Genomic DNA, 21,084 nt, shown 5'->3' with positions numbered 1-21,084 from the left:
AGATACCACATCAGGAAATAAATTACCCAAATATGCTAAAGACAAATATCTGAATTTCTATGTACTGCTAATAACGCCATTTGCTTTAATGTTGTCACAGCCTCTTGCCCTTGACATCAAAGCGTTCACGGTCACAGCCTCTCGTCCTTGACATCAAAGCGTTCGCCCCTGACACCTGCTGACCCCCCCCTGTCACAGCCTCTCTCCCTTGACTTGCCTTGACATCAAAGTGTTCGCTGTCACAGCCTCTCGCCCTTGACATCAAAGCGTTCGCCCCTGACACCTGCTGACCCCCCCCTGTCACAGCCTCTCGCCCTTGACATCAAAGCGTTCGCCCCTGACACCAGCTGGCCATCAAAGCAGTCAGCCGCTCTCCCTTGCCATCAACGCGATCATCACCCTTAAAAAGCCTCCACTGTGGTCCAGTCTTCGCTGGAACGTCGCCTTTCATGGACTTCTGCCTGCCTGCCTGCCTACCTGCCACTGAGCCGACTCCTGCTCTACCCCTGAGATCGGTTACTTCAATAAAGACTTGATTCTTCCCTTACCTGGTTGTCCCGTCTGCTTTTGGGTTCTTTCCTGATACGTGACAGTACATTCCAGCTACTATGGACCCAGCAGACCATTCCACCACAGACCTGGCCACGGTCTGCCTGGCTGTAGCCAACCAGGAATCGGTCCTCGGCCAGCACAGCCAGGTGCTACAGGAGATGGCTGATGCCCTCCGTGAGCTCAGCTCAAAGATCTCCGGAATCCAGACCCAACTTAGTGCCTCCGCTAGCCCGGGACCCGCCCCTCCAGCTCCGCCACCCTCAGCGCCATCAACTTCGGCTAAGGAACCATGGGTTGCCCCGCCCGATAAGTATGATGGAGATTTTGGACTTTGTCGCCCTTTTTTGATGCAGTGTGAGATTGTGTTCAACCAGCAGCCCCAGTCATATTCCACGGATGGAGCCAAAGTCGCTTACATCATGGGTCTTCTCCGGGGAAGCGCCCTGGATTGGGCTACAGCGGTGTGAGAGATGCGGGCCTCCACTTCCTCATCCTACGCTGAGTTCACCACTGCTTTTCGCCAGGTTTTTGATCATCCCGTGCGGGGAAAGGATGCGTCAAAAAGACTGATCTCTCTCCGCCAGGGTTCCCGCAGCGTCGCTGACTACTCAGTTGAGTTCCGTACGCTATCAGCGGAGAGCAGATGGAACAACGAGTCCCTCCAGGCTGGCTTTTCCAACGGTCTCAGCGAATCCATAAAGGACGAATTGGTTTCCTACCCCGAGCCTGGAGGGTTGGAGGAATTGGTTACCCTGGCCATTCAGGTGGACAACCGTCTCCGGGAGCGGAGGCGAGAGAGGACGCGCCGCCTTCCTGGTCACAACCACTTACCACGGGCCACACCTCCAAACTCTGGGGGCTGAGCTCGCTCGCCTTAGGCTGACGTCCTCCAAGAAAGCCCGAGGCGTGACTCTTCCCCAGCTTCGGAGCCGATGCAACTCGGCCACTTCCGGCTCAACCCGGAGGAGCGTCAACGCCGCATCACCGAGAACAGCTGCTTGTATTGTGGTCAGCCTGGTCACTTTCTCGCCTCCTACCCTCACCGTCCGTCAAACTAGCAGGCTCACGAGGGAAGAGGAGGATCCTCGTGAGCCCAACTGTCTGCCCTCTGTCTCCTCGTCCACATACCCAGTTGCACGCTACCATCAGTTTTAAAGGTCAGTCCACTAAACTTTTGGCTTTAATTGACTCTGGAGCTGATGAAAGCTTTTTGGATGCAAGTGTTGTGGAGCAGTTAGGTCTTGCCGCTGTGAGTCTGGACCAGCCTCTTGAAGCTAATGCCCTGGATGGACATCTCCTGGCCCGGATAACCTCTAAGACCAAGCCTGTGCGCCTCCTGTTGTCGGGAAACCATCAAGAGGAGTTAAGTTTTTTTGTTATCAATTCTCCATTTGCTCCCATTATACTTGGTCATCCTTGGTTGGTTAAGCGTAGTCCCCATATTGATTGATCATCAGCCAGAATTTTAAGTTGGAGTCCCGTCTGTCATGCCATATGCCTCCAGTCTGCTCTGCCTCAGTCTGTCCCCTGTCGGGTGTCAAGCCCTGGCTCCAGGAATGCCAAGCCCGATGCTCTATCTCGTGTGCATGGGAAGGAGTCTGAGCCCAAGCTCCAACCTGACACCATCGTTCCCTCTACCTGTGTGGTTGCGGCTGTGGCTGCGGCTGTCACCTGGAACATTGAAAGAGAGGTCATGGCAGCACAGCAGACTCAGCCTGACCCAGGTAACGGTCCAGGTAACGGTCCCCCTGGGCGCTTGTTTGTTCCAGATCCTGTTAAATCTAGTGTGTTGCAGTGGGCTCACTCTTCCAAACTTACCTGCCATCCTGGAGTAACCCGTACCCTAGCCTTCCTCCGCAGGCGGTTCTGGTGGCCTTCCATGACGGAGGATACTGGGTCTTTTGTTTCTGCCTGTCCTGTTTGTGCCCAGAATAAGCCCTCCACTCGGGCCAGTGCCGGTCTGCTGCACCCCCTGCCTGTTCCACACTGTCCCTGGTCGCATCTGTCCTTGGATTTCGTCTCTGGTCTGCCCGCCTCCGATGGTAACACCGTTGTACTGACTGTTGTTGATCGCTTCAGTAAATTTGTTCATTTTTTGCCCTTGTCTAAACTGCCTTCGGCCCGAGAGACTGCAGATCTGCTGGTCAGGGAGGTTTTCCGGGTCCACGGTCTTCCCCGTGATATAGTGTCTGACCGTGGCCCCCAGTTCACTTCTGCTGTCTGGAAGGCTTTCTGCTCTGCCATCGGTGCCACCGTCAGCCTGTCATCGGGGTTCCATCCTCAGACCAACGGCCAGGCCGAGAGGGCCAACCAGACATTGGAGACGGTTCTCCGCTGTCTGGTGTCTGCCAACCCATCCTCTTGGTCCTCACAACTTCCCTGGGTAGAATATGCCCATAACACCCTGCCATCGTCTGCTACTGGGTTGTCCCCTTTTCAATGCCTTTACGGCTATCAGCCTCCCCTTTTTCCTTCTCAAGAGGTAGACATTCCGGTTCCGTCTGTCCAGGCCCATGTCTGTCGGTGCCGTCGGACCTGGCGGCGAGCCCGTGCTGCACTGCTCAGGACCTCTGGCCGTTACCAGCGCTTGGCAGATCGTCATCGCACCCCTGCTCCGGACTACTCCCCCGGTGACCAGGTATGGCTCTCTACCAAGGATCTACCCTTGAAATTGGACGCTGAGAAACTGTCCCCCAGGCATGTTGGTCCCTTTCCCATTGTCAAAGTCATTAACCCCTCTGTGGTCCGTCTGAAGCTGCCCCGCGCTCTCCGGGTTCACCCTTCCTTCCATGTGTCCTGCCTCAAACCTGTCTCTACCAGCCCTCTAGTTCCTCCGGTCCCCCCGCCCCCCGCCCCCACCTCCTCGTATGATCAACGATCATCCGGCTTACACCGTTCATCGTCTCCTGGACTCTCGTCGCCGCGGTCGCGGCCTGCAGTATCTTGTGCACTGGGAGGGATATGGCCCGGAGGAGAGGTGTTGGGTCCCTCGTCGCCTGGTCCTGGACGCAAACCTCATCCGGGACTTCCACAGGACGCACCCTGACGGGTCTGGTAGGTCGCCCGGTGGCGCCCCTCGGAGGGGGGGTACTGTCACAGCCTCTCGCCCTTGACATCAAAGCGTTCAAGGTCACAGCCTCTTACTGTCACAGCCTCTCGCCCTTGACATCAAAGCGTTCGCGGTCACAGCCTCTCGTCCTTGACATCAAAGCGTTCACCCCTGACACCTGCTGACCCCCCCGTCACAGCCTCTCTCCCTTGACTTGCCTTGACATCAAAGCGTTCGCTGTCACAGCCTCTCGTCCTTGACATCAAAGCGTTCACCCCTGACACCTGCTGACCCCCCCGTCACAGCCTCTCTCCCTTGACTTGCCTTGACATCAAAGCGTTCGCTGTCACAGCCTCTCGCCCTTGACATCAAAGCGTTCGCCCCTGACACCTGCTGACCCCCCCCCCCTGTCACAGCCTCTCGCCCTTGACATCAAAGTGTTCGCCCCTGACACCAGCTGGCCATCAAAGCAGTCAGCCGCTCTCCCTTGACATCAACGCGATCATCACCCTTAAAAAGCCTCCACTGTGGTCCAGTCTTCGCTGGAACGTCGCCTTTCATGGACTTCTGCCTGCCTGCCTGCCTGCCTACCTGCCTGCCACTGAGCCGACTCCTGCTCTACCCCTGAGATCAGTTACTTCAATAAAGACTTGATTCTTCCCTTACCTGGTTGTCCCGTCTGCTTTTGGGTTCTTTCCTGATACGTGACAAATGTGTTGTACAGTCATTCAGTTTTGATTGGCATCAACAGGTGTCATGTTTTTCAAATAGTGAATATCTAATTTTGGGGCAAGGGCCTCTACAATGTTTATCCATGTATGTAATAATTTTATACTTTTGTGTTTCTTTCAGAATCCATGTTCTGGACAGTGAAAGGCTCTCTTGTGAGGGGCAAGCCTAAACCCCTCAGTCATTTTGGTTTTCCAATCTGGGTCCAAGATGTGGATGCAGCAGTGCACATTGTAAAAACAGGACGCACACTATTTTTTGTCCATGACATATACTGGAGGTAAGAAAACTAATATAAAGTACATGAACCCTTATCTTATTACGCCTTCTCTTTGAGCATCTGTGATTGGTTAGAAGGACGAGACTCACTGTGGAATAACTGCATTGCTGCTGGACTGGTCTATGAAACTCTCTCACAGTAGACTGTGAGTGAGCGTGTCCATGTTAAGAAATGTTTTGGAGTGAAAGTCAGACAAAATCATGAATACTGTAGCTTTCATCTGACTAAAACAGTTTCCTGAGATTTGACCTTGTCGTCATTGAAATGACCACATAGATTTTGTTTTTAAATTATTTTATTGAAATTAGGAAATTCTTCCTCTGCATTTAACCCATCCTAGCTGTGTAGCTAGGAACAGTGGGCAGCCACCGTGCAGCTCGCGGGTCCAACTTCAGTTTGTCTTGCCATGCCTCGGTCAGGGGCACAGACAGGAGTACTAAGCCTAACATGCATGTCTTTTTGATAGATAGCAGCTATGAACACATTTCCTTTCATAGTTAAAGATTAATAATCACTTGAGAACTCGCATGTTTGTCATGGTCCTTTCAGTTACAATGAAAAAAGGAGAATTATGGATTTTGGTTACCCAAAGTACATCAGTGACGATTTTCCAGGTATCAACACAACAATAAGTGCAGCTGTTCATAAAGAAGGTGAGTTGTTGTTGTTGTTGTTGTTGTTGTTGTTGTTGTTGTTGCTGTTGTTCTTGGTCTTCTTCCTCTTCCTCTTCTTCTTCTTCTTACCATCGTGCACATCATATAGGATATCATTTTACTCACTAGCTTCAATATTGAGATTTGGGACACAGGACCACCACTGCACATAGCTTTACAATGTGTATTACAGGGCCATGGAATATGATCCTGAAACCTGTACTTTCAAAAAAAAAAAAAACAGAAACAACCCTCGTACTTCAGTTTGACTGTACATGATTTCCCATAATGGAAAATTATGTACAGTCATGATTTCCTGCCAAGCACAACTTCTCAGTTGTGTTTGTCGGCCAGTTTATCGATGATTACTATCTATGGGTTGATCATTCCTACAAGTTGAATCAGGAAGTAGCTCAGCAATGTGATCAACCACTGCTGAAAACACTGGACTTCTGATTTCCATTTTCGTTTACACTTCCAAATATGTGGTTTAGACAATGGGTTGAATTGGGTTGAAGTGGACTTGTTGAAACATGTCTGACAATCCCGTGGCCCCATAAGACTCTATTTAAAACTGTGTCAGGCAGAGGTTCCGTGTCCGAGATCTACACAATGATGCTGGTGAGTAAAATGGTATCATAACCGAAATGCATGATGGCTAAAACTACAAAAATAAGACCCGGGTTGGAAAAAAAAATTAAAAAAAAGAAATGATCCTTTTGCGATTCACATAGTGGTGTAGGAATGCTAATTTAGTGACATAAGAATCTACTAAGTGATGCTAAGCAATACAGAGGTTGTCACAGCCTGTGTGGTTCATCTCTGTTGTTTTGCTTATATAATTTAGACACTTTAACACTTTGTGTTTTTTATACTGCAAGTTAACTGCAAGCAAGGAGGTAATTTGTGGTAAGCTGTGATTATTACTGTCATCATGATTATCGTCATTACCACCACCACCACAATCAACAGAGAAAGCAATAGCAAAAAAAAAAAACAAAAAACAAACATACAGACTAGTCAGGACCTCTCACAGAGGTTAAAGTAATCATGATTTTGTATCCCCCTTGTCAAGAAGATCTGATTTTTTTGTCATCTCAGGTTTCATCTACTTTTTTGTTGGACCACAAGTCTACAAATACGACTACACCCAGAAGCATGTTGTTGGGGTGGAGAAAGCAAATTCCTGGCTTGGATGTTGAAATAATGTTTCCATTGAAGCAAGAAAGAAATAGAACCTGATAAAATTTACTACATTATTGATGGTATGCAATGAAAAGAAACACTGTGCATTTTCGTTTTGGTTCGCAGTTGTATTTATCTATAAAGCCAATATCATATGATGTTAAGACAAAAGATAATTTAAAGAGGGAAGTTATATGTGGTTTTAAAATTAACACCCGAGTAAAATATTCCCAGCGCTGTAATGTTGATCAACTTCTGTGGTAAGTTTATATGATTTTATTTTTTTCCATCAAAAATGCCATGTTTTATTGCAATGGTGGAGGCTGATGTGCCATACAGAGAATGCATTGCCTCAGCACTGGGAATGGTCATATATGAAATGAACAGATGAAAATAAAAATATAAACATCCAAAATTATTCCTGTCTTTTTAACTGTCATTGTCATTTATAATTATTTCCAATGTTATTGAAAACAACATCCAAAATCTTTTGGAAGAACAATCTACAAAGAGCAATGTGCATCACGTCAAGCACTTGTTACCCACTTTGAAAAAATATACTTGGGATAGTAGTTATTTGTCTTTTAAAGATGAGGGAAGCACAGACATATCATGAAGACATTCCATGAGGTGGTTTTAACCACAAGATCTCCACAGAACTTGGGCAAGTCTACCCAACTGTGCTGACAGGATTGAGGGCTTTTGGGTCATGTGACTACCCAACAACCTCAAGAATGCTGCCGTACTGCATATAAAATATGGGATGAGATAAAAATGGGCACACTGTGATGTTAATTTAAAAGATGGCATTGCGCTTGTCATGAATACCTGTATTGGTCTACCTGATGTTTGTGGATATCTTGTGGACTTTACCCATTGACGAGGAGCAGTGGCTCAGCCTGGACGACATGGAATTAGCTGAGGTTGGTATGTGGAAGATGTTTTTTTTTAACTCTCTTGTTATAGAAGAACTAGAGATAAAATGCAAACAGAGATACATGGCTGATACAAAGTCACACATAACACTTTTCTGCTGAGAAGCTGGTCAGAATAATCTACAAGTGTCGTTTATGTACCCTTATGAAAGTAGGTCTTCTAAGAAAGAGATGGAGACTTGAGACTTCATTTAAGATTGGGAGAAAGGATACATGAATATGAGAAAAACAGATATTATTGACTACATTTAGTTAGTAACTAACCTCTGTAACTCATTTTGGTATTATTCTCGCTATCAAGTTCCTTTCAAGTAAACAAAAATCATAGCACAACATCAGAGGTACAAGTTGTGACCTGTGCGCTGTGGCATGCATGCAACAATTTATAAAATACAGAATGATCAGTTGTCAAAGCCTTTATAAATGTCCACAGCTGGCCAAGACACGTTATTTCAAAATGTAAATGGTCACGCTGCAGTATGCTCTCCGTGACAGTGTCAACGACAGTTGATGGATCCTTTGGTTTATTGATAAGTTTTAAGATTAAGATTTAGATAAAGTGGAATGTGCTGAAAAATGATCATGTGCTTACAAGTCCTGTGTTGGCTGTGTAAAACTAGGTTGATGTAGTGAAAAGTTTTCATCTCCTCCCACAAATTAGAGATAACTTAAAGACACAATCCTTAATTCAAGTAGAAATAAAAGGGTAACCCCGCTACCAAAATACAAACTGTAGGGTTAGAAGCTACTATCACTCCCAAATTGATTGACAGGTCTCGAAACAACAACTAAATCTAGTTTCTAATGTTTTCTGATGCTAAAAATATTTGTTTATATCGGTAATGTTTGTATACACTGGAGTAAAACAGGTCCATAAGTTGATTACTATCGGTTGAGAAAGACAGAAAATGCCTATTTTCAGTCTTTAACTCAAATTACCTCAATTTTATATGGTCAAATAAATCACATATTTTGTCCTTATTGGCAAACCAAAATGAACTTTTAATGCATATAAAGTCCTTACTTTCTTGTGTTTTAATACTCCTTTCTCTAAAAGTCCTTACTCTGGAGGTTCTGCAACCTGAAGCCCGGTGTTAAAGCTAAAGACAGATGGAGCAGGTCCACCGCAGCCATCCAGGAGAGCATCAGAAACATGCGAGATGTTTGGTCTGAAACAGACAGACTGTCTGGACTGTAACACCCTGGCTGTATAGAAGGAAGCAAGGTGTGGTGTCCCAGATGTGGAGAACTTCAGTTTCTACCCCCGAAAACCGAAGTGGAAAAATCACACCGTCATGTACCGGTGAGATGTCTGTGAATGTTCTCATTCATCCAGGTCATGGTTATCCGAGTGAGATGTTCCGCTGTCAAAATCTGATCTCACCCAACATTGATTCGTTATGAGTTGTTTTTTGTTTTGTTTTTTTAAAGTGGTGCTGTATTACTGTAACAGATGAGCAACTTGTGATTTTTTTTTCCATTCACTTATGTTTGGAAAACAGTACATCACTATTCCAGAGAACATATTCCACCTCCCTGTGGTGGGAAAAGTGTTTCACTACTTAAGCGAACGTATACAACACTGTAAGAATACTCAAAAAATAGCAAAAATCCTTCATTCAGAATTTCCCCTAAGTTATCAAGTATTAGCAGTAATATGTACTTAAGTAACCAAAGTGAAAGTACTCATTCTGAAAAATGGCCCCTTTCAGATTGTTAACCTGTCAGTAATATTTTAATCTTCCAGCTTGTTAAGCACAGTTCTTGAGTAAAGTACTCTAAAGTACTCTGTGTTACTTTCCACGTCTGTCTCCCCCTCATTGCACCGCATATCTCATGATTGTGCAAACACCTTTGTCCTGGTAAACAGGATTGCACAATATACTTCAGACATGAAGAAAGAGAATGTGGATAACTCGTTTGCTCAGCCTAGAAGAGCTGGAGTGAAATGGAGCAACATCAAAATCATCACAATTAAAGCCAACGATGGCAAAAATGACACTGTCTTCTCCTTTGCACGAACAAGTATAATCCTGAAACCGCTTCATTTTATTCATTTATTTGGATTTCTCCCCTTTTTTTCTCCCCAAATGTGACTGGCCAATTACCCCACTCTTCCGAGTCATCCCGGTCACTGCTTCACCCCCTCTGCCAAGCCGGGGAGGGCTGCAGACTACCACATGCCTCCTCCGATACATGTGGAGTTGCCAGCCGCTTCTTTTCACCTGATAGTTGAGTGAAGTGTTTCGCCAGGGGGACGTATCATGTGGGAGAATCACGCTATTGCCCCCAGTCCCCCCCCCGAACAGGCGCCCTGACCAACCAGAGAAGGCGCTCGTGCAGCGACCAGGAAACATACCCACATCTGGCTTCCCACCCACAGACACGGCCAATTGTGTCTGTAGTAACGCCTGACCAAGCCGGAGGTAACACGAGGATTCGAACTGGTGATCCCCGTGTTGGTAAGCAACGGAATAGATTGCTATGCTACCTGGACACCCCCTGAAACCACTTTTGAGAAGTAGCTGTTTTCAGCAATACCCATGATAAAAATAAAAATACCTCGTTATGTTTAATGATGCATCAAGACTTCAATAAGCATGACCCTTGACTAACATATAAAATTAGACTTTCCAATTAAGTTTTGACTCCTTCACAGTCTGTGCATTCCCTCTGTCCTGTGAAGCTCATGGAGATTTCGTCCCATTTGATGGGCCCAGGGGTATGCAGGCCCATGTCTTTGAGCCAGGAGAGGGGATGGGAAGGGATGTGCACTTTGATGAGGATGAAACATGGACATCATCAGGGAGACAAAAACAAAGTTTGGCATATGATTTCAATGTTATGCAAAAGCATGAGGCACTTTGCAGACAGCAAAAGCAATGTGGATGATAGATCAATTTAAGAATTTACCAATTTACAAACAACAAACAAATCTTGAGCTCCACATAGTAAGTATTTACACATAAAGGACCAGTTCAGACAAGTTATGGTTAGGCATGTAGCTCTGATGGTTATGGTTAGAGTTAAGGGCTAGGAAATCCATCCATCCATCCATTATCTTAACCGCTTATCCTGCTCTCAGGGTCACGGTGATGCTGGAGCCTATTCCAGCAGTCATTGGGCAGCACATGGGGAGACACCCTGGACAGACCACCAGGCCAACACACACACACACATACACACACACACACACACACACACACACACACACACACACACACACACACACACACACACACACACACACACACACACACACACACACACACACACACACACACACACACCAATTCATTCCTAGGGGCAATTTAGTATGGCCAATTCACCAGATTTGCATGTATTTGGACTGTGGGAGGAAATCGGAGTCCCCGGAGGAAACCCACGCAGACACGGGAAGAACATGCAAACTCCACACAGAGGACGACCCGAGATTACTTGCCAAGGTTTTACTACCCCAGGGCTCGAACCAAGGACCTTCTTGCTGTGAGGTGACCGTGCTAACCACTGCCCCACCGTGCCGGGCTAGGGAATGAATGTAGTCAATGAGGGGTCTCCACACACACACACACACACACAAGAATGTGTGTGTGTGTGTGTGTGTGTGTGTGTGTGTGTGTGTGTGTGTGTGTGTGTGTGTGTGTGTGTGTGTGTGTGTGTGTGTGCTTGGGGTTTGGGGTTAGGGGTTACAGTATCTTTAGCCTGTTACAGATGGCGTGCATTAACATGTTCTCTGATATGTGTCAGCATTAGTATGCAGCTGTGGGCTAGGATTTGTTTGAGTTTTGAAACTTGGTTTTTGGGAAATGTTACAGCTGTATTTGGCTTGTGTTGGTTTATGATTATCCTGCACTTATTGCGGATGTTGGCGAAATTGTAGTTAGACAATCAGGAGAGAAATTGTGATTTTGTCCACACAGGCTTTACACAGCAGTGACACAGCTGGATTGAGTTTGCTGAATGGCAAGCATTAAATTTGCTGGCTTTCACTGTTGAGCCTCCTTGAGTTTTCATGTGTTTAACTCAATGAAACATTGCTGAAGGCCAATGGCCACATCATCCCCAGAGATCAAATGTCTAGTTTTACAAACTCAACCTTGTAACAGCTATTAGTGTAACGGGTAAAGGTTTGGAGCCAAAGCCAAGCAATGCTATGCACCATGCAGCTTCAGTGGGGCGGGAAAAGCCAGGGCCGGCACTCAGTAGTAGCCCTGAGTTTATTCAGGACACCATCTCCGGCCAGCGGTTGCTAGTTGATTCTGGCAAACAGCGGAGCATCCTGCCTGTGACAGCAGTGGACGTGATGGCCAGCAGATTTGCCCCCCCCCCATGAATGCTGCCAATGGCACTCCCATCTGCACCTATGGCATGAGGTATGTGGATGTGGGTTTTAGTGGTTGGCAGTTCAGCTGGGACTTTGTGATGGTGAAGGTGGGCGGTAAGCCAGAGCGAGTTTTGGTGGACCGTGTCAAGCCAGCTCACCTGGACTTGGACAGGCCAGTTCAACTGGCTCAGCTCCCTCGGCATGGCTGCCCCCCTGCCCCTACACCCTTCAAGAGGAGCTGCTTTGGCCACATTATTCGTCCCCTGCCATGATGACTTTTTTTTTTTTTTTTTTGTCATGGTGAATTTTTTTTTGGGGGGGGGGCATGTGTAGTGACCTGCTTTAGACAGGTTAGACAGTCACTGTGTTTACCAGACTATCCCTTTAAGACGGTGGGTTCAGGGGTTAGCAGAAAGGGATTGTGGGTGAGGCGACATTGAGGGATTTTGTGTGGTTATGAGCTAGCATGTCAAGCAGCCCAAGTTTATGATAGTGAACTGTGCACTTTAAGTTTTGGTGGAGTAAATAAATTACCCCATGGCTGTGTGGTCAAAAGAAATGGTTTTGTCTCCTTTCTGTCATCCTCCACAAAGGCAGCACAAGGCTGCTCTTCCAGACTATAACCCTAATGCCCTGATTACCCCTGAAAACCAGACTATTTGAACGTTACCTCAAAACCGGACTGCAGCCTCACTCAATCTGTCCTTCCAGCAATACAACAAACATTTCATATCAGTACACTTCACTATGGTATTGCACAGTCCATCATACATTCCGTCTCATGGTTTGTATAAAGTTTGTAAATTTCAGCTCATCCAAACCGTCAACAGCATCTGCTCTGCTGGATGAAGAATGACAGCACAGCGCTGCACGCCTAACAATAGCCGAAAACCTTGTTCCAACAACAAATTCCTCCTTCAGCCCAGTGCTAAAGTGGATGAAGTCAAGTGGCAGGGAATATTCTCAGGAGGGAGGTGGGAGAAAAGGGAGGGAGAAACATCCAAACTTGCCAAACAGATTCACTGATAATTCTGCTCCCACTGCAGCACGGTACATTCACCTCAAACACGGAAGCTGTCGTCTATTTCCTTGTGTCTCAACAGCCTACTCGAACCCGCACAACTCCGCTCTGCAGCCACCAACCCCCAGTTACGTTATCACAATCAAACATCAACTTTTCATTCACACTCAAATTTTCACCATCTTCTTTAGTTAGCCGCCATGTTGTTCTTCTCCCCATAGTCACACAAGTGCTGCCCTCGGCCACCGTTACTCTCCTTCCAATAAACCCACAGTTCCTGACAGTCACCGATCGACTGATGAAGTGCCCGCCCATCACCAGAGGTAATTCAACCCTCTACAAGCCTGTTAGTCCCATGTGGCTCGCCACGTTAGTTTAGGAGATGTGAATTATTCAGTCAATGAGTTGTGCCAGTACATTCAGTGTGCTGTTCGCGGATCCATGATGGTAGCTAGGGTGGAATATCGTGATAGGACATGGGATAATTTAAACAGTAACCCTAAACCTAAAACACAAACCCTTACCCTAAAATAGACCCTTAAGAAGTGAGGGCCGGTCAAAATGTCACCTTGCAGAAATGCTCTCATTCTGATGGTTAAAAAGAAATATTGGTCCTGGAACACCTTCTCCGCTCTGCTATAAGATGTATATCATTGGATATCAATAAGGACTTAGTTCTGACTGTCGGTACCTCAGACACGAAGGGCAACGTGATCCAGAAAGGGCCGGTGTGGGTGCGGGTCTTTGTTCCAACCAAGCAGTTACATACCTGAGTCTACAAATCAAGGTCCTTAGCAAAGGCTAAAGACCTGCACCCACATCGGCCCTTTCTGGATCATGTTGCTCATCCCTGCGTGTAAAGTTATATGTTGTGTAGTTAGCATAGCATAGATTGATTGAAGTGTATTAAAAAATAACTATATACATAGTATATGTACATCCATCCATTATCCAACCGCTTATCCTGCTCTCATGGTTGCGGGGGATGCTGGAGCCTATCCCTGCAGTCATTAGGCGGCAGGCGGGGAGACACCCTGGACAGGCCGCCAGGCCATCACAGGGCCTATATGTACATTTTCCTGTTAATAGTATGTTTCTAACCACTGCTTACCTTACTGAAATCATGAATGCTTTCAGATCAATTATTTGCAGATTTTGTTTCTCCAATTAATGAAAGTGTCAACATTTCAATTTTGGCACTCAGAATCCTTCATATCCTTTAATCGATTGCCTAACGCAACTGAAGTAGATTTGGGTACTTTCTACTTTATAAATTTCTGTTACATGGAGTGTGTTTTTATGTGACCATCTCACCAAGTCAATGCAAGTTCCCTGTTGCTTAGCTGACAGACCCTGAACAATGCCAACACTAAACACATAGGGCTGTAACTGTAATACTAGTAAGCATGTCCTCAGCCGACAACAAACAAATGACATAGCAGAGGAATACCACTTTAAATAAGTGCTATTTATTACCCTGCGACTGAAGCATGCACCAGGAGACACTCCCCGTAACATAATCGAACCCGCCTAACTTATTCAGAAGGCTTTCTTCTCGACCACAGCCACTTACTGGTTACTACTGCTGCCCTCAAAACAGACTTTGCTGCTCGCTTCAGGCTCTGTCCATGAATTCCTCCTTGACTAAGCAGTATTTAAAGGCCGACTTTAGTATAGTTCAATATAACAAAACATGCTTTTTCGTAGGTGTATAGTTACTTTGTGTATGGTTTTAGTCCAAAATTGCATATTTATTTGTTTTTGACATACTGGTCATGGAATACAACCCACCACAACTGCTCTTCTTCACGTGATACCTACGACACGATGCCCTAGTGTAGTTTTACTTCCGAAATGTGTGTGTGTGTGTGTGTGTGTGTGTGTGTGTGTGTGTGTGTGTGTGTGTGTGTGTGTGTGTGTGTGTGTGTGTGTGCGTGCGTGTGCGCGCGCGTGCGCATGCGTGCGTGCGTGCGTGTGTGGGGATCGCCACCTTGCCGTGGTAGAGAAGCTTGCATGTGCAGCCAGGTACTTTGGAAACAGTGGTCTTTATAAATACTTCACCTCAATGTAAAACAGTGCTTCAGCAATGTTGGAGTGACAACGATATTTGTTGAAAAACTGTTTTTCTACATGCATAGATTACATCTGCAATACATTTTGCTGTCTTCACGTTTTTCTTTTCTTCTTCTTCGTGGCATCAATACAGATCTTTGACTGAGGTTGTCACACAAGATGTGGATACTTTGGAAATAGCGATCTTTATAAATACTTTACCTATAAGTAAAACAGTGCTTCATAACCACAATGCTAGTGTAACTAAGATATTCGCTGAGAAAAATTATTAGTACTTGAATATATTATCAACGACAATAAGAACTTTTGCAGTTACAACGGGCAAACTCATGCATATGTATGAGGCTGGTTTATAGGGTGGGGATACGAGAGGGAAGCAGGAAGCAGATCGGGGGGAGTGGATTTTTTTGGGGGATGTTGTGTAAAAATAGTTCACCTTTCTAAAGTTACATATAGCAGCTTTAAGAGAGGGGCATGGTCTGTAATTGACTAAATGATTAAAAAAAAATCAAAGGTGGTGCCTATGATACATTTAGTTTGGGTTAACGCCATATAACCCTCCAGCTCTTCACAGCCAAGTTTCTCCCTCTCTAAACTCTCCCAATTCATCCACCCATACTGATTTACTTGTAATATTGCCAGAGTACACCTTGCTACCTCCTCTTGTAGTTACTCTACAAGAATTTTCTTTCCCGGAATTACCTTGCATCCGAGCCCTAAGCCACCCACCCCTTGTTGCACCTGCCTTAATTCGGGTCACCCTGCTACTCAAAAAGCCTACACTCAACCCAGCCCAGCTTGAAAACTGCAGACCTATTTCACTCCTATCCTTTCTTTATAAAATCCCCAAGTGCACGGTCTTTAACCAAGTCTATGAATTCCTTTCTGAGAACAATCTGTATGATCCGAATCAGTCTGGCTTTAAGCAGGGTCACTCTACCGACACTGCACTCCTGTTGGTAATAGAATCACTGCGTTTGGCTAGAGCTGCTGGTCAGTCCTCAGCTTTATTGCTGCTAGATCTGTCAGCTGCATTTGACATGGATAACCACCAAATCCTCCTCTCCACACTCACTGAGCTTGGTAGCTCAGGATCTGCCTTCCACTGGCTCATGTCCTACCTCTTGGGGAGATCTTTTAGAGTATCTTGGAAGGGAGACGTGTCCAAATCGCACAGCTTATCCACAGGGGTACCTCAAGGGTCAGTGCTCAGTCCCCTTCTCTTCTCAATATACACCACCTCAGCTGACAGACATGTGGGAAGATGTTTTAAGTAGGAGGGCTGCCAACTAAAATGAAAAGTGTTGTGGCGAGCTTGTGTGGAAGAATGAGGCGAGAGGCAGAGACCTCTTTTTAATCGCAACTCCCGTGCCACATACACCAGACGACCCCGGGAGTGCTCTTTTATTCACATCGGCCAGAACGGACCAGAACTGACAACAGCGTAGCGAGTTCCCCCTGCCCCTCCATGTCCCAGGTGGCGACAGGAGTCCCAGTCATGGCGCTACAGTCATTTAGTTAGTAGGTGTCCTACTTAGTCTGAGTCGAACTCCCAAAACAACAAAAGATATAATCATAACATGAACATCACATCATTAAAAAGTCAAGTCAATTTTATTTGTATAGCCCAATATCACGAATTACAAATTTGCCTCAAAGGGCTTTACAGCAACACAATTTTAAATCTAACATTAACAGTCTCGTCAGCCATTTCGCTCCCCCAGCGCAGAACCGCCGACAGTCAGAGCGACTGCTTCCCCCGGTCACTACAGTATGACGTCATTGTTTTGTTTGTAAGGTACGTGTGTAGTAGATTTGGAATCGAGTATGTACTCACTTTATTATTAAAAATATATATTCCACGCAGCCTGATCCCACTGTTTAAAAGGTATGTTTTTTTGTTTTTTTTTGTATTTGTACATAAGGAAAAGTTGGGCATTCTGTTGGGTCTAAGATGTTACATAGCCCCCTGCCACTACTGGGGAGGGTGGGGTTGTAACCACCACTAAGGGGAGCTGCAGCCCCCAGCCCCCCGCGCTAATGCTTGCTGATATTTCTGCGTGGATGTAAGAACGCCACCTTCAGCTTAACCTGAGACTGAGCCCCTTGTCATCCCAGCCAGTCCATCCTTATAACAACAGATCGATGTTCGACTCGGATCAACCCAACTCATGCCCACAAATTCTACCTGAAACCTGAGTGTCACGATTGATTACCAACTGACTTTTAAGGTTAACGTGGTCTCGATTGCTCGGCCATGCCGATTTGCCATGTACAACATCAGGAAACATTTTTTGACACTTTCTTGGGTTGGTCTCCTGACTAGATCCTTTCTTGTGTTGGATTAACTCTCAGATGTATATCGCTTTAGATAAAAGTGTCTGCTAAATTAAATGAAATTAAAATTGTAAATTCAGAAGCACCGATTTGCCTGTTAAATTGCTATTAGAGGCTCCATTTGTGTCCTGTTGGTTAGGTGGGTACAATGGGTACAATCCTCACCTTTTTATCTTTAGACTTTGTTGACGTCATCTTCAAAGTTAGCGTAATGCAGTTGAACTCCAAAGACAGACTGGATAATTCCAGAATCCCATTCAGATACAGCCCATATTTCCAGACATACTTTGACATGGTAGCAATCCAGCTTCTCCCATTTCGCTCTTTGATAAAGGAACCTCATGTATTGTCAGGAGCTGAGGACACCTTAATAAACTGCAGGCAACCTTAACAAACTACAGGCATCACAACTTTAACATGCCTGGTAGTTTAAACCTGTTTATCTCTTCACCAAAGTCTCAAAAATATCATACTTTAGGTCCTTAATCCTCAATTTGTCATTCACATTGCATCATACCACTTCAGTCAAGCTTCTCTAGTACTTTTGGGATTGCTACCTTGTTTGTGGTATTGATATTGTTTGAACATTAGCATTCCGCTTGTCCAGCAACATTTTGGTGCAAAGTGCTGCCCTCATAGGCGGGGTTGTACCCAGCCCCCTCTCCCTTCAGCCTCTTCAACTTTCAAAAAGAGCCTTATGAAATCTAAATAGAGCCGTATACAATGCTTTCCTTGCCCATTCTTTGTTTTATTTTCCAAAATGTTCTCTTCTGGTTTTCTGCTCTGCACCAAGCAGCAAACACTTTTATTGGACTAACAAGTGACTCGTCGTCGAGACAGTTTATTCTGTCCCACAGCTTCTCTTTGAGCTCCATGCTTGCGTAGTGGAGAAGAGGAAGAAAGGAGGAAAGGAAAAATCTATGAGGTGTTGAACGAAACGTAATGAAACTGCTCCTGCCTCATGTTTCAGGTGTTCACCGTTGTGACCCATGAGTTTGGCCATTTGGCAGGTTTATCTTGCTCTTGAGACCCCTTGTATCCCATGCACCCCATTTACAAGTATAGCAACAGTGACAAATACACGTTGTCCAAAGATGGTGTACCTGGGATCCAAACACTGTATGGTGAGTAACAAGTTAAAATTAAGTCAAATGACTGCTAGCATATGAATAACAATGAAACACATTGTGTTTGTACTGATGTATCTTGATACATCCATATATATAAATATGTATTGTATTGTTCCAAGTGAAACCCACTAAAACAGTGAAAACCATCCCCAAAAAGTGTGATCCCAACTTCTTGGTGAATGTGGTGACAGTGATTTGGAAAGAAACTGTTTTCTTTAAAAATAGGTACATTTTAGCCTTCAAAAGCTAATCACATCACCTTATGTCACCTCACGTACATGTGGATGAGAACGTGGATGGCCTGCACCTGAGAGAGGGCCACAACAGTACATATTTACCAGGCATCGACTCTCACATAGACGCTGCCTAGGACATCCCTGCCAAAGGCGTGGCGTATATATATTCACTGGTAGAGTAATGGATAGTCTGAAAAGCATCACTTAGGTTTCAGCATGACAAGGCTGGACTTTAAACAGGAGAACACAATGTTACACCCAAATTACAGCCTTGCACAACATAAGTGTTGCACTTCATGCAAGAGGCTCATCGAGTTTGGCAGCCCTTTTGTGGTATGTCGCTGTTTTTCAGTGTCCCAAAAAGCATTGACATGGCTATGTTTTTTTCCAGGTCATAAGTACTGGGTGGTTCAACAACTTAAGCCATACCAGTTCCATCTATGAACTTCTCCAGTAGAGTCAAGCAGGTTGACACCGCCCTGCATGTTAGTAAATATGGGAAAACATTCTTCGTCATAGGAGAGGTTTATTACAGGTAACTATGGCCCATTCCAGTTTTACTTTAACATGTCATCAAAATAAATAAGTGTTTGTTTCTTGAATAGTATTTTGATAAAGATTTCCTTTTCCCATAAACAAAACAAAAAGATGCAAGCTATCCAGTCAACCCACATCTAATTAACTGTCATTATTCCAAACTGTCAGAGTGATATTTTTATAAAAGATAAATTTAATTTTATCCTTGTGGGGGAAAGTGAATTGTGCAGAAGCAAACAGACTCAAGACAGTGAAATCAGGGGCAAAAACAAAATAATACAAATAAAATCCAAAAAATAAACAACCATATAATCAGACAACCCCAATCAGACCACCACTTTACTATACGTAACATAGTGTGAGCAATAATACTCCTGAAAAATAACATCCTCTTTCTGAACATTGAAAAGACAGGGCAATTCCAATGCCATTATTAATAAGAACCGAAATGAACTGCAATAATATATCCTGTCTTACAGTACCACACAACAACATACAGGGGCAGATGTATCAAACAATCAGGAACTAAATCAGAAGATGGAATTAGCGTAAATAGGATAGTATAAATGGGGCTAAAAGAAGAACGAATGGCAGCAATAGCATCCAAGGACTGTCACTCCCTAATTTCAGGTCATTACAGCAGCTATACGCTGACACTCATCTGGATTTGATAGTTATTTTTTGTCCATTTTCATAGTGCGAATGAATGACTGACATATTAGAAACAGACATAGAATAGCAGAAATCAAATTTAGATGCATAAAGTGTAGGGCTAACAAAAAAGAAAGTCAAACACCATTTCTGAAAAAAAGCACAATGAAAGCTAAGTGAAACCCATCTGACATTGTGTTTATTTGATTATAATTTTGTTATGTTTACATACATATTTATTTACATGTCATGGAAATTGTAAAACTGCTAAAATAATGTTATACTGCAAAACACATTATGCACAATAAAAGCATGTATAAATGACAGCATGAGGTTGTTATCCATCTGCTTGTGTCTCCAGGTATGATTAGTGCAGGAGAAGAATTGTTTCAGGCTTTCCAAGATTTATACATACCAACTGGCTTGGTATGAGAAAGGTTGATGCTGGGTTTCAGCTGAATGATAAGAATGCAGATCTGATATAATTCAGAGAGAGAGAAAAGTAAAGAAAGAAAGAAAGAAAGAAAGCCTCTTTATTTTATCATTGTACAGCTTACAACAAATGTATCTTCTGCATTCAACTCATCCTATTGTATAGGAGCAGTGGGCAGCTGCAGCACCTGGGGATCAACTCCGGTTTTTCTTTCCATTGCCTTGCTCAGGGGCACAGACAGGAGTATTAACCCTAACATGCATATCTTTTTGATGGTGGGAGGAAATCGGAGCACCCTGAGGAAACCCACACAGACGCAGGGAGAACATGCAAACTTTACACAGAAAGGACCTAGGACGGGCTGAAGTTCAAACCCAGGACCTTCTTACTGTGAGGCAACAGTGCTAACCACTGTTTATCATCATTAAGTGTATGTGCTGATCTGGGAAATGTAATATCTCACTTTATATTTTGTTGTACCATGCAAAGATGGCAGATCGTTGGGTTGTGACATGTGGATGATAAAACGAAGCCCACACAGTTTAGTCAATCACAGGCAAACTTATTTTTTAAAGACAGTTTAGGACAGTTTAAGAGGTTACACAATACTGAAATTATGATACTCAAAGCAACAAAAATGACGACAATAATTATACGTTTATACATATAATTGTACAACACAGCAGTTTTCTATGGTAATAGTTGGTTGTACTAGTTAACATTTTCCATATTATAGCTCAGCGTTGACACTTTGTCACACTTTTAGTATCTTGACTCAAATGTGTTTCTGCATTCGTTCCATGCCTCTACATGGTTTTGTGATTTTGAAAACATTAAATGTTCATTTCAATTCCCTGCTGGCAGGCAACACCTACCTTTTCAGTGGGATAAAGGCCTACCACTATGACCTCAGTCACAACCGGGTAGTGAACACAGCTGCATCTTCGCTGGGCTGCTAA

At 44.6% G+C, this 21,084-nt stretch overlaps 1 protein-coding gene and 1 pseudogene across 2 annotated transcripts in view; both read left to right on the top strand.

Annotated features, from left to right (window-relative positions):
- The window catches only part of LOC130115691 (matrix metalloproteinase-20-like), a 40,798-nt gene extending 33,957 nt beyond the window's left edge, over positions 1-6,841 (top strand). For both annotated transcript variants that reach the window (XM_056283469.1, XM_056283470.1), the window contains exons 9-11: positions 4,454-4,610; positions 5,160-5,263; positions 6,365-6,841. In XM_056283469.1, coding sequence (XP_056139444.1) covers positions 4,454-4,610; positions 5,160-5,263; positions 6,365-6,465 — 362 coding nt within the window. In that variant the 3' untranslated portion in view covers positions 6,466-6,841. The remainder of the gene's footprint in view (positions 1-4,453; positions 4,611-5,159; positions 5,264-6,364) is intronic.
- A 1,602-nt stretch (positions 6,842-8,443) lies between these two features.
- Positions 8,444-21,084, top strand: LOC130115227 (matrix metalloproteinase-20-like; annotated as a pseudogene).

Source organism: Lampris incognitus, chromosome 7 (assembly GCF_029633865.1).
Source record: "Lampris incognitus isolate fLamInc1 chromosome 7, fLamInc1.hap2, whole genome shotgun sequence".
Taxonomy (NCBI): domain Eukaryota; kingdom Metazoa; phylum Chordata; class Actinopteri; order Lampriformes; family Lampridae; genus Lampris; species Lampris incognitus.
Note: the sequence above shows the minus strand (reverse complement) of the source record. Positions and strands in the feature narration are given on the sequence as shown.